This window comes from Sminthopsis crassicaudata, chromosome 4 (assembly GCF_048593235.1).
Source record: "Sminthopsis crassicaudata isolate SCR6 chromosome 4, ASM4859323v1, whole genome shotgun sequence".
NCBI lineage: Eukaryota > Metazoa > Chordata > Mammalia > Dasyuromorphia > Dasyuridae > Sminthopsis > Sminthopsis crassicaudata.
Genome location: NC_133620.1, coordinates 121,429,929 through 121,445,155, shown reverse-complemented (window position 1 = coordinate 121,445,155; position 15,227 = coordinate 121,429,929). Strand labels below are relative to the sequence as shown.

General features: G+C 31.0%; 1 protein-coding gene across 4 annotated transcripts in view; it reads left to right on the top strand.

Moving 5' to 3' along the window:
* SMOC2 (SPARC related modular calcium binding 2) overlaps positions 1 to 15,227 on the top strand; it is a 254,794-nt gene that overhangs the window by 112,652 nt on the left and 126,915 nt on the right. For 2 of the 4 annotated variants that reach the window (XM_074309298.1, XM_074309297.1), the window contains exons 5-7: positions 4,511 to 4,558; positions 11,726 to 11,776; positions 12,829 to 12,903. In XM_074309298.1, coding sequence (XP_074165399.1) covers positions 4,511 to 4,558; positions 11,726 to 11,776; positions 12,829 to 12,903 — 174 coding nt within the window. Of the gene's footprint in view, positions 1 to 4,510; positions 4,559 to 11,692; positions 11,777 to 12,828; positions 12,904 to 15,227 lie in introns of all 4 variants that reach the window. The other 2 variants (XM_074309296.1, XM_074309295.1) reach the window with 1 other exon arrangement.

The window sequence follows — 15,227 nt, the reverse complement described above, 5'->3', positions numbered from 1 at the left end:
ACATATTATGAGCAGACATGATAGATAGACAATGACCTGAGAATAGACTGGAATGAAAAAAAAGACCAGGGGACTTGGCTCAAGGGACATTTGCAGTATATTTAATGATCTCCAAAGGCTAGCTATTATAAATACTAATGTGGTGATGCTATGTGGCTATGAATGTCACCATAACTCAGGAGAATGACAATTGCAGATTATCCAAAGAACAAACACAGATATATGACAGGTTTAAGTGTCCGACATCATATTGCCAAATATGATTGATTTCCTAAAAGTAGCATAGACCAGTAGTTCTCAAACTGTGATCCACAGAATCCTGGAGGTCTCTGAAACCCTTTCCGAGGGCCTACCTTTAAAGTTAGATTCTATTTCTAATATAGTAAATATCCATAAATATAACCCACATAAACAAAATTTTTGACAGATTCTCAATAATTTTAATAGTATAAAAATAATGAGAACAAAATTTTGAAAATAAATGGCACAGAAGATGTCATCAAAGACTTTCATAATTAGAAAAGAAAATGGACTGATCACATAGCAAGAATAAGAGGTCATAGTTGAATAACTATGAATATACATGAAATGATAAAGGACTTAAGAAGACCTGCCATTTTATAAATGAATCTAAGGAATTTGTAAGAAGAGAAGCTGTAAGATGAGCTCTGATCTGTTGCAGTGGAAGAAGTACCTAAGTTGATAAGATCTTACATCAATAGAAGATTGATTTAAATCAAGACTGCTTAAAATGAGAAAGTTGGACTAGTGAAAATTTTATATTTCTGTAATAATTATATTGGTTAACTTTGAGAAAAGAACTATAACTGGGAAGTATAGTTAGATAATACTCAAAGCCTTGTATTTTGATCTCTGCCCTTATCGAATTTTTTTTTAATTAAAAAATATATATCTTTCACCTGATTTAATTTTCACTTGAATGTAGGAAATGCTTATAAACAGCCTAATAGTTATTATTGTCATGATTATTCATGTAACATATTTTTTCAATACATATAAATATGTGTTGCATGAATATATTCAGAAATATTATTAAAGTGCTTATTATTTGTTTCAGCTGTGGTTGTAAGAAATGGAAAATGCCACTTGGGTTATAGCAGGAAGTCACATTTTAAGATGATAGAAATAAACTGATGACTAAATAATTTAAATGTTTAAAATAACTCTGGATTTTTGTAAGAAATTATATACATATATATATATAGTAGAAACAAAAAAACTTATGAGATCACATACTGAGAATATTAGTTGTATATTTCATGGGAAAAATACAGACGTGTAGACCACTGTTTTGACTTGGAAATGCAGTGACAGTAAAGGTTAGGACAGCTAAGTGGTTAGGGTTAGTCATTGTTTAAATATTGTTCTAAAACTGAGCAAACCATGAAAAATCATATTAAAATTTCCTTTGACAAAACCAGCACATCCAACTTTTTAAAGGTCATCTATATAACATTGCCTCAAGCTAAGACTGTTGGTAATACAAAATAATTAGCCTCCACCTAAGCACTGTAAAATAATGTTATAAGTTATCCAATAATAATAATATAATAATAACAAAAATAATAACTTATCCAAGATACAAAAGGAATAATAGTATGTATATTTCAAAAAAGAAAGTGATAAATCAACCACTTTGCTTTAAAATGTCTTCAAATTTTTCATGTTTATTCTTTTTGCTGATTTCTCCATAGTGGTAACATTGAGGTCACAAATATAGATGCTATAAAAGCAAAAAAGTAACAATGATAAATGGTTAGTCCATCAAACATATGTGAAACCGAAGGGTACTATGAAGAGAAATCAACAATCTATGAGTCAGTCTCTTATTCCATTCCATTAATGCCTGGAATATGGCAAAATTTTTGCTCTCCATCTTCTTTCTAAAATAATTTGGTTACTTTATACTTTATATTTGCATCTTTCTTCTCTTCAGTTATGATGGTGGGTATTTAGCTCTAATATTGTTCCAATAAATGTCCACTTGAGTGAGGGAATTATCTAGTTTCTAAGTCAAATGGGATGGGGAGTTAGGAGGGTCTCACATCTGTAACTATTCTTCTAAAATGTCACTATTTCCTATTATCCTTCATTACCAAGGATGACTTATTTACAAGCAGATAAATTATGGAAGTAGTCTCAGTAAGCCCTCCTGAAATTATAAAATCTATAATTTTAAATACATTTTAAACAACACAATGGCTTATAAATCTTTTGCTTTTAGATCATTGACATTTTCAACATATCTTCTCTCCTTTCCCTTTAAAACAACAATTTCTTATAACAACATGGAGCACTCTGTTAAGCTAACTTCCCCAACTGTGGCACTGGACAATTAGGTCTCAAGAAAAAATGGCTAGTATTATAATCATGGTTCTAAGTATAACCCTATAGGTTACTAGCATCCTAACATTGTAGCTTATGAACTCCTATTGCCATGTAATAATCAGGCAGTAGACTCAATTAGTTTTCTTTCTTTACAAAAAACATTGAGTCAAATACTATCAACAATCATAAGATATTCCCTTCAAAATCTTAGGAGGACTCTTCTTCCAATACTCATAGAGTCTGTGGGAAGAAGAATACACACAATGTAAATTATAAAGTTAAGGCATATATGTAGGGAACACAAGGTAACTCATAACTCTAGAGCTGCAGAGCCTAGGTATATTTTCTTTCTCTGGAAGGCCCACATGAAGTTCTCTGTGGATTGTAACCTTGATGTTGGATGTTGTTATTGTTTGTACTTCGTTCTCAGCACCCTGAAGACCAGGTTGCTTTCAGATCTCAGCATCTCAGTTGTATGGATTAATATGTATTAGTTAAGTTGCTCAGATTCAGAACCGGCTTCTCACTTGACTTAGTTGTTGTTGCTTTGGATAGGGTAGATTGTTCTGACTGTGGGCTGAGCTGAGTAGGTCTCTCTCTTCCACTAGGCATCTCCTGCCAATATGAGCTGGACGGATCATCCAGCCCTGTGCTTTTCACATTGGACTTAACATTTCTGCTAGAGAGTGTTATCTCCTAGACTCCATAGGCTTGTTCTTCAATAAGCTGGTTATTATAGTGCTTTAAAAAAATAAAATAAGAAAATTGGAGTATGACTATTCTTATCAGACAAGACAAATTCCTTAGTTTAAGATTGACGAAAGTCATTTCTCTTTGACTTCTTAAAGTTTCTAGGTAAGAGAGGAGAGATGTGTGATCTTTCCTGTTCAACAATTCTTCATGGTTCAGAAGTGAAATCTCAATTAAGTAAAATCCTTTTTCTTATGGTATTCAGTCTGATTACACTTTCCAGATTCTTATTAGGTCATATGTGGGTGAGTGGCTAGGCATTAAAGTAATAGAGTTCTGTGCTCTGGGGCAAATTAATGATCTCAATAGTCTTTGCAGATGGAATTGAGCTATTAAAAACTAATGTCTTTTTCAGGGTGTAAAATGTTTCCCTGGCATCTAAAAGGTCTTCACTTTGATATTTCACTGTGTGACTTGATATCCTCTGACTTTTAGTTTCAACAGAGATATTTTTTAAAAATAATAAAAAAAGAATACTAAAAAGTAGTTCAGGGTAATTTACTAAAACATGGAAATAAGCTGACATAAGCAGTGTTCTATACCCAGTTACTCAACTCTGCAAAGTAACAAGAAACTTGCCTACTTCTCCTCTTGGAATGTCAGCATTGCTCATTATAATTTTGTAGCATTCAGATTCAAAGGTTTTATTTTTTATAATATGCTTTAAAAGAAGAAACATTTGGATGTTTCAAATATTAATCAATTTAAGATATAAGCATTCTTCCAGTCAAAGGGATGTTTAGAATACTATGCTCTTCTATGAAACAGGATACAGTTAATTATATTTTATAATAAAATAGTTCACACCTATATAATGTTTTATGGCTATAAGATACTTAATATATTTGTATTTTTTGATTGTTACAATTCTGTATAGTATTATTATAAATGTTTTCAATCCATTTTTACAAACGAGGAACAAGCTCAGAGAGATTAAAGAATTTCCCAAAGGTCACAAACCAAATGTCAAAAGCAGAATCTGACCTCAAGTTTTTTGACTCTCCCACATCCAGTGTTCTTTCTTTTACGACACATTTCCTATCATAACAACATAACAAAACCAAAGAGAATATACCATGTTACTAGAATTTCTTGTCACTATTTCCTGAAGACAAATGCTATATAAAATATATATAAAGGGATCTTTTTGCTTTTGTCACTTATCATTGAGGCTTTGAATATAGAAAGAAAAAAAATGGGAATTTCTCTACCATAATTCTGAGATTTTAAACAAAAATCTACATAAATATTATATAAAATAAAAGCTATAGAAGGCCAAAAATGTGAAAATATCAAAAGTTTCAAAAATTAGTAAATAGTTGGGCACAGAAAAGCATAAATAGAGTCTAAAAGTTGCAAGACATGCCACATCTATACTAAGATACTTATTTCTCTCAATTTATTTTTTTAGGTTCTATTACTGAAAAATTGCCTCAACGAGAGGGCACAGGGAAAACAGGTAAATGTCTTTAAATTATGTTGGAAATATTATATATGCATTATTATCCTAAAGAAAAGTTTCTTTGGAAATTTATTAGAAGCCATAAGCTAAATGTAATGTTTAAAAATACATTTAACTAAAAGCTGAATGGAGTTTTTATTGTTCTTATTAAATTTCTACATTTCACCTTATGCTTAAGGCAACTTGCCTATAGTGTAGGGCAGTACATTAAAATCCAAAATACTTTATAATTACAACATGCATTTTAAAAAGTGTTTTCAGAGATTTTGTAATTTATGTAGGTTTCCTAGATGAATATTTATTCTCAGTGTATTCCAAATATCCAAGCAAAATCTTGTTCTTGGTAGCTTTTCAATCTTGAATTATCTTGACAGTTATAGCCTGGTAAATATTACCTGCAATCTTGAATTATCTTGATAGTTATATCCTGGTAAATATTACCTGCTACCATACTACTCACTCAACTAACTATCTTTAATCCTGGTTTCCTTTTCTTTTTCTTTTTCTTCTCTAGTACCTTACCACTTTCAAGTGTTTTAACTCTCTCTTGGTTTAATACATTTTTCTTCTTCTTGTTGTTGTTCTTATTCTTCTATTTTATTATAATTATTAAAGACAAGCAGAAATAAGGCTTTAATATAGAGGACCATTACAGCTTCCAATACAAAACAACAACAACAACAACAATAACAACAACAACAACAACAACAACAACAACAACACATAGTATCCTTAAACCCAGAGTAGGCCAAAAAGCAATTTGAAAGGCAATGGATTTTAGTTTAATACAAAAGCAAAGAAGTACCTTCATTACAAGAATAAATTGAAACTATCACTATATTTTATTAGGGAAATAGAAAGGAACAAAAATTTGTTAAATGCATACTAAGTTCCAGGAACTGTGCTTTACAGATATTATCTAATTTCATTTTCACAGCAAGCCTGGGATTTATGTTCCTCATTTTACAATTGAGAAAATTGAGAAAGACAAATGTTAAGTACTTGCCTGTAGTCACACAATTAGTAAATGTCTGAGCTCAGATTTAAACTCAGGTCTTCCTGATTCCAGGTCCATTTTTGTCCATTTGTATGATCAAGATGGCTCATTAAACAAATATTCTTTTTCCACTGAAGATTGGAGTAGAATTTTATAGCTAATTATAATTTGTGTGAAGGTGTAAGTTAGGTGAAGAAAGTACTTCCTAGTAGAGAGAGATGAATAATTTATACCTTCACTCCTTACCCAGTCTGCTCATTCTACTGATTGAGAGATGCCAAAATGAGAGTCTCACAAGCTGAGGGACCCTGAATACAGTATGGATTACATGGTTAAGTAATTTGGTTTTAGTGAGTTGTGAAATATTTTTAGCAACATCCAGTTAATCACCAAGATTTTATTAAAATATACCAAGCACTGTGCTAAATAATAGGGATTTCTACTCCTCTGCCCCTCCTCAAAAAAAAAGGCAAAAACAATGTGTTCTCAAGGAGCTCCCACTTCAGTGGGGAAGACAAAATGCAAAGAACTAGGCATACATGCATATAAGATGTCAATGGAAAGTATCTCTAAAGGAAAGCAATAGCATTGGGATGAGGAAGGCCCTAATGGATTGGCAGGCTAAGCTTCTTGTAGATGGGATTTGAGCAGTCTGAAAAAAATAGCAACTACAGAACAATAACCTATAGTGGGGATTTATGATGAAAAAAGCAGATCTGCTTTATAATTTGGGGGTAAAGGGCACTGAGAAGTTAAGTAATTTACCCAGGATCATTAGGGAACTAGAGATACCTCTTAAACTCTTGTCTTTCATATTTAATCTAGTTAACTATCCACTCACTACATCATCCTGGCTGTCTCAAACCTCTTCACCCTTATTTTATACATGGGATGTATAAAAATTATTGAAAAAAAATTATATATATCTATTGTGTTATGTGTTTAATACAGAAAATTATTATAAAAATAAGGAATAGGAATATATGCAATGAAAAAGAATGTTAGGTTGCAGGGCAAGAGTCAGCAAACTGTATTCATAGAGTCAAGGAAGGAAGGAAACAGGCATTCATTATATGCCCAATATTAAGTGTTAAGTGCTATATAATTATTATCTCATTATTTATTATTATCTCATTAATTATTATCTCATTTAGTCTTCACAGCAATCTTGGGATTGTGGATGTTATGATGATCCCAATTTTACAGTTGAGGAAACAGAGTTAGACAGAGGTTAAGTAACTTGGATCATCCTGACTGAAGTCCCAATGCTGTATCTGCTATGTAACTTAGCTTCCTGGTAAAGAGAAAAATAAGGGGAAATCCTGAGTGAAAGAGAGTTCATTTAGTCATTAACTAAATATATACTTAGTAGTTTTTTATGTAAAATGCCTGAGGGTTCCAATGAGTAAGCTCAATGTGAGTCAACAGTATAAGACATTCTGAGGAGCCACAGTGAACTTAGATTGCTTTAAGAAAGGCAAAAGGGTACTGACGATGTTAGTCTTGCTATACATAAGGTGTCATGGTTGGACATTTTGGTAGGGTTATGTTTAGCTCTTGGTATATTTTCATAAAGAATTACTAAGGAATAGAATGTCCATAGGATGCCAACCAGAATAATGAGTTTACTTAAGCAAATAAGAATATTTACCTTGCAGGAGAGATTTGGGGAGAAAATGGGAAAGGCAAAGTAAAGATAATTATATTAAGATATTGGAAGGAACTAGGAGTGATGAATAATACTTTCAAAGAACAAAATTAAGGCCCATATGGAACAGATACTTAATAATAGTTAAATTAATTACTATTAATTATCTAGTTAACATTCGAGCTGTCCCCAAATAGGACAGGCTTTATTAGGAGGTTATGAGTTCCCCTCGCTAATGATCTTCAAGCAAAGAAGGTTCTTGTATAAGTGGTAGATGTATCTAATGACCTCAAGGGATTCTGTGATATTTAGGCCAAATGTTGAATTTTTATTTGAAAAATATAGGAATGATAATGGTCCCTTACCATTATCTTAGGGTATTTTTATATCTACTGAATTGTGTAGATGAGGACAGTTTCTCCATTTCCTTCTACAACATGAAAGAGCCTAAATTATATAACACCATCAGTTTTATATTATATAGCTAGACTATTATTAATTCTTCGTTCACTCTCAGAAGTAAAATCTTCTGTATATAATTATTTTCTAGCCAGCATTATATCAAGACTTTTCTTTTCTCTCTACATCTTGATCACTTTAAAAAACATATTGACATTTAAATCTATCCTCAGAATGAGGAATAATTTAATTAATGGAACAAAACAGCCTCTTTGCCTCTCCTCTACAATCCTTTAAATTATTTATCTCAGTGTTCAAGTTATAAGATTAAATGCATAAATGTTGAGTAAAACAATGTCATTCTTTCTTATTTCTCTCTGATTATCTTTCAAATTTTTCTATATATGTTGTTGTTGTTTTCTGGATGAAATTGGACAAGCTTTCTGAGGTTTTTCATTCATACTCAGTTTATGACAAATGGTGTTAAAAACTTGGTTAAAAAACACCCGCTAGGTCGATGTATTACATGATAGCACAGAAACCTATTTAAAAATTTCAAATAAGCCTGCACCCACTAAGCAAATAACATTTAATTCAATGCATGTATCTTTTAAAATATTTTATCTAATTCCACTTTAAACAGGTGTGGATTGAGTCAATGGTAGGTGTCAGGCTTTGTTAATTTCACCTGTGTTTAGGTGATTGGTCCATTTCCAAATGACTCTCTGAGGCCCAATGTGCTGAGAAATAATATTTCCCATATGCAACACACTTTTCTTGCCAGTGACTGATAAAATTGGAGTCAGTGTAAATGATTTATCCTTTTACTTTTTACCATTCTTTTCACCTATAATTACATTAGCTGGACATAGCATACCCTACTAATGCTTTTCATTTTTCTCTGTTTTTCTTTCCTTCTTTAGCCATATTCTGACCCTTTACTTCTCCTCTCCCTTCCCTGCCCTGATACTTAATGAGTTCTTTTAAAATCTCAGTTATTAAACCAGCCCTATAATTAACATAAACTCTATTTTAAGTTTCCAGACAGGCTGAGAAATTATTTTAGGTAAATTCACTTTGCACTAAATTATTTTTAGGACAAATTATTCTTAGAATGATTCCATAACCACTCAAAACAATTTGGCTTAACCATCCACATATGAAAACAAACAAACAAACATGAATGAAGAATGTCTATTGCTCAGATTTTGACATGCAAGTCAATGAACAACATAGCTCTTGCCTGTCAGTATGTATGAGTGTATGTGTGTGTCTATGTATGTATATATATACATATATTTATTTATCTTTATATATATATATATATATATATATATATATATATATATATATATATATATATATATATATATATATATATATATATATATATATATATCCAACCCAATTTCTTCCTTCTACTCTGTTCCAGGCCCAGCATCTATAATATTTATTCAAAGTAAACATGTTAATAGATTAATTTAATTAGTTCATTATAATAATCTGGGCAATATGCATTGTTCATCCAATTTGTTTTTCCAGTGTGTAGGGTTTGATTAGTTACTGAAGATATATAGCATTCCTGGGAGGCAACATGGGCCATTAGACTTGGAGTTATGAAAGCTAGATTTGAATCCCTGCTCTGAAAATATTTATTTTCTATGTAGTTTAACAAAAGTCCCGTTACTATCTTCAGCTTTTGTTTCCTTATCTCTAAAATGAGGGGGCTGTACTAAATGGTTTTTGAAATCATTTCCAACTCTAGATCTAAGATCTATTGAACTTTAAGATCTTTTTAACATTCTGTGGCATTAAACTGGTAGTCTAAAGACCTGGGTTCTAGTCCTAGTTTTCCTACTACTAATCAGATGCATGACTCTCTGCATTTTCTGTTTCTGGACTTCTGTTTCCTCATCAATAAAATGGGAGGTTTGAGCTAAATGATTGCTAAGGTACCTTCCAGATATGAAATTCTATAACTAAAGTTGAAAGTTAGCATGAGAAAATAACTAAAAGCAATAGGTGAAATTGGCAAAGATGTAGATAGAGGGTGGAGGTAAGAAAATGTTTCAAACATTTAATTATCCAAAACTGGAATGGGGTTCTGAGAGAAGCAGTAATGATCCCTTCAGTTCAAACAAAGATTAAATAACTACTTATCAGATGTGTTGAAGAAGGGATTCCTTGTTTGAGTTTAAGTTGTATCAGATGATCCTAACATTTTGGTAGTTCTCAAAAGTATTTATTTGAAACATGGAAAGACCTAGAGCAGAGAAGATAGAAGATGAAGATTTTGTTTCACAAAGCTAAATCTCCTGGTGTCATAGCTAGCTCATTAAGAAAATGGGAGACTTCTCAACCCAATGCAGTGGATATTTTTAAATTATCTTCTTCATCTTCCTGAGCAAATATTAATTCAAATGCTATGTGAACATAGTGGCATATTAAAACACTTGCAAACAGGGTTATATTGAAGAAAGGAACAAATTCCTTTTTCTGAGATCACTTCTAATTCTAGGAGAGACCCACATAGAGCAGAGGAACAACAGAACATGGGATGCCAAACAAAAGAGTATTTTTTTAAATTTAACCCTAATATGGATAACATTTAAGTCTTATATGTTTTCATTTTTCTGCTATTTTTCATTCTTTTTCCAAATCATTTTTGCTAAGATACACACATATATGTAAATATATATATATATATATATATATATATATATATATATATATATATATATATATATATATATATATATAACTGATCTTAAAAAGAAGAGAAATATTTCAAATACAGAGTGAAAAAATAGGCTATCAAAAAAAAGGATGACTTGGGAAGAAGAAAAATATATATAAAATAAAGAACTGAACTCAGTTTGTCCCTACTGGGTAATATGGAAATGGCAGAGAAACACATTACCATCAATCTATGTTCTCTCAAAAATTGCATTGCTGTAATTGCAATTGCAATCCTGAATTGTCTTGAATTTTTTTTTTTGTTTGTGCACTTCAGGGGAAAAAAAATCCAAATATTTGCTGACTTCACTTTTAGCTTATAGCAAAAATAGAAAGAAATTTGTTTAATTGAACTCATTCTATATCACTTTTAAATGTCTTCTCTTTTTTTTTAAAAAAAGTGTTTTTTCTCTCAAACTCTAATTCTTAAAAGAAGATGAAACAAATGATGCCTGGGTCCTCTTGAAGAAAAACTCTCAAAAGAAAAAGTGACTGTTATTGTAGTGTAGTTCACACCATTAAAAAAAAAAAAAAAATATATATATATATATATATATATATATATATATATATATATATATATATATATATATATACTTCACATAGAACTATGATGTATAATTCAGTTTTAAGATCTGGATTGGCTTAAAATATACACATTTATTTGAAAGTTTATAATTTTATTCCTTTGATCTCCAATCTTTCATTTAATTAATTAATAAAGGAACTTAACCACCTAAAGCAAATGATATGCCCCCACTACTAAAAAAAAAAAAAAAACAACAATAACATTTTTGTGCCTCTTTTACAGTGAGTAATAAGTAGAAAAACTAAGTGTGGATAAAATCTGGTACAACAATAATTCACTTAATAGCTCTTTAATCTGTATCACTCACTTATGAAAACAGTGAGAGTATCAAATATATTGAGTTTGGCATCAAATAGCTCAATCTTTTATTTAAAGCTTTCTGTTGGATTAAATTAACTGAATCTTCTATCTTGCATTGTCTTCTCTTTTGCTAGTCTTTCTTTTACTTACATCTCCATATTTTTATCCTCTTTAAATACTAGTTCTTGATCAAAATCAAAATCCAATATTCAATTCCCCCTCCCCCATTCCCCATCTCCTTGAGAGTAGGAAACATATCAAATCAGTGTTCAATTAATATGATGATTTACTGTCCTTATTAAATGAAACCACAGCTTCGGGGAAAACTTTGTAAAGTGTGTGTTTTTTAAAACTGAAGTAAAGTGTGTAATATATTGTTTTTGTTAACCTTTGGGGGCTATGAACAGATCATTAGCATTAATCATATATGCACACTTATTTAACTTACTCTCATAATTGTAGTCTCCTTGCAAATCTTTTCCATTCTGAATTCAGATGATGCCTCAGCTCCTGCATTGGAGACTCAGCCTCAAGGTGATGAAGAGGGTGAGTATATTTTAGAAATAGTCAGAAGATATCAGATAGTGAGTATTTAATGATAGAAGATGGGAGAGAGACAGAATACTGGAGAGTTAGAGTGGGCAAAATCATGGGAATTGAGAAAATTAAACCTTAGCCCAAGCCCTACTAATTCTAGAGATTATATTGGTCATTTGCCAATTTTATGATGGAAGTTCTGTCATTTTTCCATAAGATGAGGGCCAAGTGACTTTCAATATTGACTGTTGGAAACATTTGGTCTGAATGCTTTCATACAGAAGTAAACTAAATTCACTTTTATTAAACTTTTAAGACAAATGATGAAGGCAGCCTTTGGCTAAAGCTTATGAACTGGAAAGTTGTATTTTGGTTTCCACATGCCTTTTAATAATTAATATATTTATGTTTTTAAAACAAACCATAATTCTTGACATATTTCCTGTATATATTTCATCTTTTTATAAGTAGTCATTATAATCACAAATTTCTTATCCCTTCTCACTAATGGAGTTTTATTTTGGCACTTCTCTATTTGTAATTTATGATTAAGTTACCAGGTAGTTCTATTTAAAGAACAATTTATTCAATGGTAATTATTGCAAATGTGACATACTTTGAGTAGTCTTATAGTCTTATTTTTTAAATCATATTTTACTTTAAATATGAAAAGATTGCTTTAATTTAAGGAAACTACAATGATCCTTTTGACAATGAAAACTTGGGGATATAGACAACTCTTATCAATAGATCTGTTTTGTATGATCAGGGTTTTATCTTAAAGTGGAGCACACTGCTATTCAGAGACTTGCAATTGCATGGAGAAAGGACAAGAAATAGATATGCTGCTAACTACAAGCTGAATTATTTCAATGTCACTTATATCTCCTATTTTTAATCATTTATTTTTTAAGCATGTGCAATCACTTTAGCAATTACAAAAGAATTTAAAATATCTCTATTTTCTACATTAATATTTAAATATTAGAACATAAACTGAAGCAATGCCTACTTGCTGCATTTAAAATGTCATTTTCCTCTTATTTTGCTTAATTTCCTAGATATTGCTTCTCGTTATCCCACATTGTGGACTGAACAAGTCAAGAGTCGACAGAATAAAACCAATAAGAATTCAGGTAAGATAACAATCTCAGGTTCTTGGTAAACATGTTATCAGAAGGCAAAAAGTTTTATAAAATATGTTTTAATTTAATAATGGCATTGGCTCTTGACATAGCCATAAAAAATTGGCTACTCTGGCCTTACTTCTCTCCACAAGTCATTAAACTCTAGTAACTGTCTTTTGGTTTAGTTGCACATTGTTTTCAGAGAGGCTGGGGTATGTAAAAGGATATGACTAGGGGAGGGAGAAGCAACAATGATCCTTACCTCAAAGCCACTATAAGCAGGCCACGTTTATTATCTTACAGTCTGTATTTTTTGTTAACTAATCGATGATATGAACCATCTTATACCTATTTGAAATATCCAAGGATAAGGTCTAATAAGACATTGTCATACAACTTACCATTTAAGAATTTGGTATAAAAGGTTATAATTTAATTGGCATTATACCATTTCAATGATATTTAGTTTAAATATTTTTCTTTCTATTAAATTTCATTATTTAGAAAATTTAATAATTTCTAAGTCTCTTCCCAATTAGCTAGGGAGTATAAAAATTAAGATATTTAAACATTGGATGGAGTGATTTTTTTAAACCAAAATAGCTAATTTCAAATGATAGCCCAATGCCAAAAAAACTGGTAAGTTCATTAAAAAAGGCAAAATGAGTCAGTTTTTTAGTGTACCAAAGTGCTTATTTTAGTATTGCATAGGAATGCCCACAGGGTAGAAATAAGTACTTAATTTTCAGTGATTGCTTGGAATTACTTTTGTGAAAAATGACTCTTTTCTTAATTACCACTTAGCTTCTTGGTTAGATATCTTTATGAATGTTTTCTTGGTCACTGGAATGAAATTTGTCTACAATTCCATTTGAAAATAGTGATCATTATACATTCAAGACTTCAGCTACTGTAAGGACTCCAATTCAGTAATGACACAAATCCAGTATAATTCAAAAAAGAGGGATTGGAAGCATCCCTTTCAGACAATAGTCTGAAAGCCTTCATGTGACCTTTGGTTATGTTTTTCTTCTGAACATTCTTTGAAAGTAAAAACAAATGAATAAAATTAAAAATAATTTAAAGGAGCAGTTGAATTTCCAAAAACCATTAAAGAGTAATAGAGGAAATGGAGAGAAATATTCAAAGGTCAAGCAGAATATATTGGTTCCCTTTCTTTTTTGAGTCTAGGAAGTGTCAACAACCTTTGAGATTCTTTTGGATTAAAAAAAAAAAAAGCAAGAATGTTAGAATTGAGACTTCATTTATGTCAAGATCTTTGAACTGAACTGATTCAATTGGAAATTTTGTTATTAGTTTGTACAGCTGTTAAAAACAAAACAAAGGAAAGCAAAACAAAACAAACAAACAAAGAAAAAAAAGTTCATGGAGGAAAACTGATGGCTTCTGGATGGAGTTATTCCCTCTAGAAGGATGATAAGATTACATCCATGTTTGAGGACAAAGACTTTTATTTTTGTATTTGCATTCCCTATACCTTGTATACTGCTTGGCACATAGTTAAGAAGTAAATACTTTTTGATTGATGAATACATTAATTGATTAGCAATATTGTTTATTAGCCATTTAATATATATTGTGGGTTAGTGCTAAAACACAAAGACAAACATGAAAGTTTCTGCCTTTCAAGGTATGAGAACACCAACATCAACCATGATGGCCATGATCATGGGGGAACTAATATCAGTGATATATTGGCAAAAAATAATACATTGTATCCTTATGCAGTGGAATAGCTCCCTAGATTTATATCCTGGGAAGTGCTTTAATACAAAACATCATTACTTGGGCTCTTTCCTTAGTGAAGTAACTTGGGATAATCACCCAATTGTGCCCAATATGTCATTTTACAATTAAGAACACCAAATTATTTGATCAAATAAAAGGCTAGACATGTAGGTGCTTGGTAAATATTGTCTTGATAGTGAAGATGGATCACCATGATGGTAAGGTGATAATGGTGATAATAAACTTTATGGTAAATTCATCTACCTTGCTTCAAAGCAGAAATCAAACTTCCTCCATCAATAAATTTTAATCGTAAGCTGGTCAAGTGGTTTGCATAGAAAATGATAAAATTATCAAACAGATGTGAATGCATAAAAGTGGCAGAAATATTCTTGTGTAAGTGAAAAGAAATAGTAGAGCTGGTCAAGGTTAAATCTAAAGACCTAAATATTTTGATGACTATGGTACATTGGAAAGAAACATTTGATCTGATGTCACAGGATCCAGGTTTAAATTCTCTTTTTGATACTTTTTGACCTTGGGTACCTCACTTAACCTTTCTGGATTTAGTTTCCACTTTTATG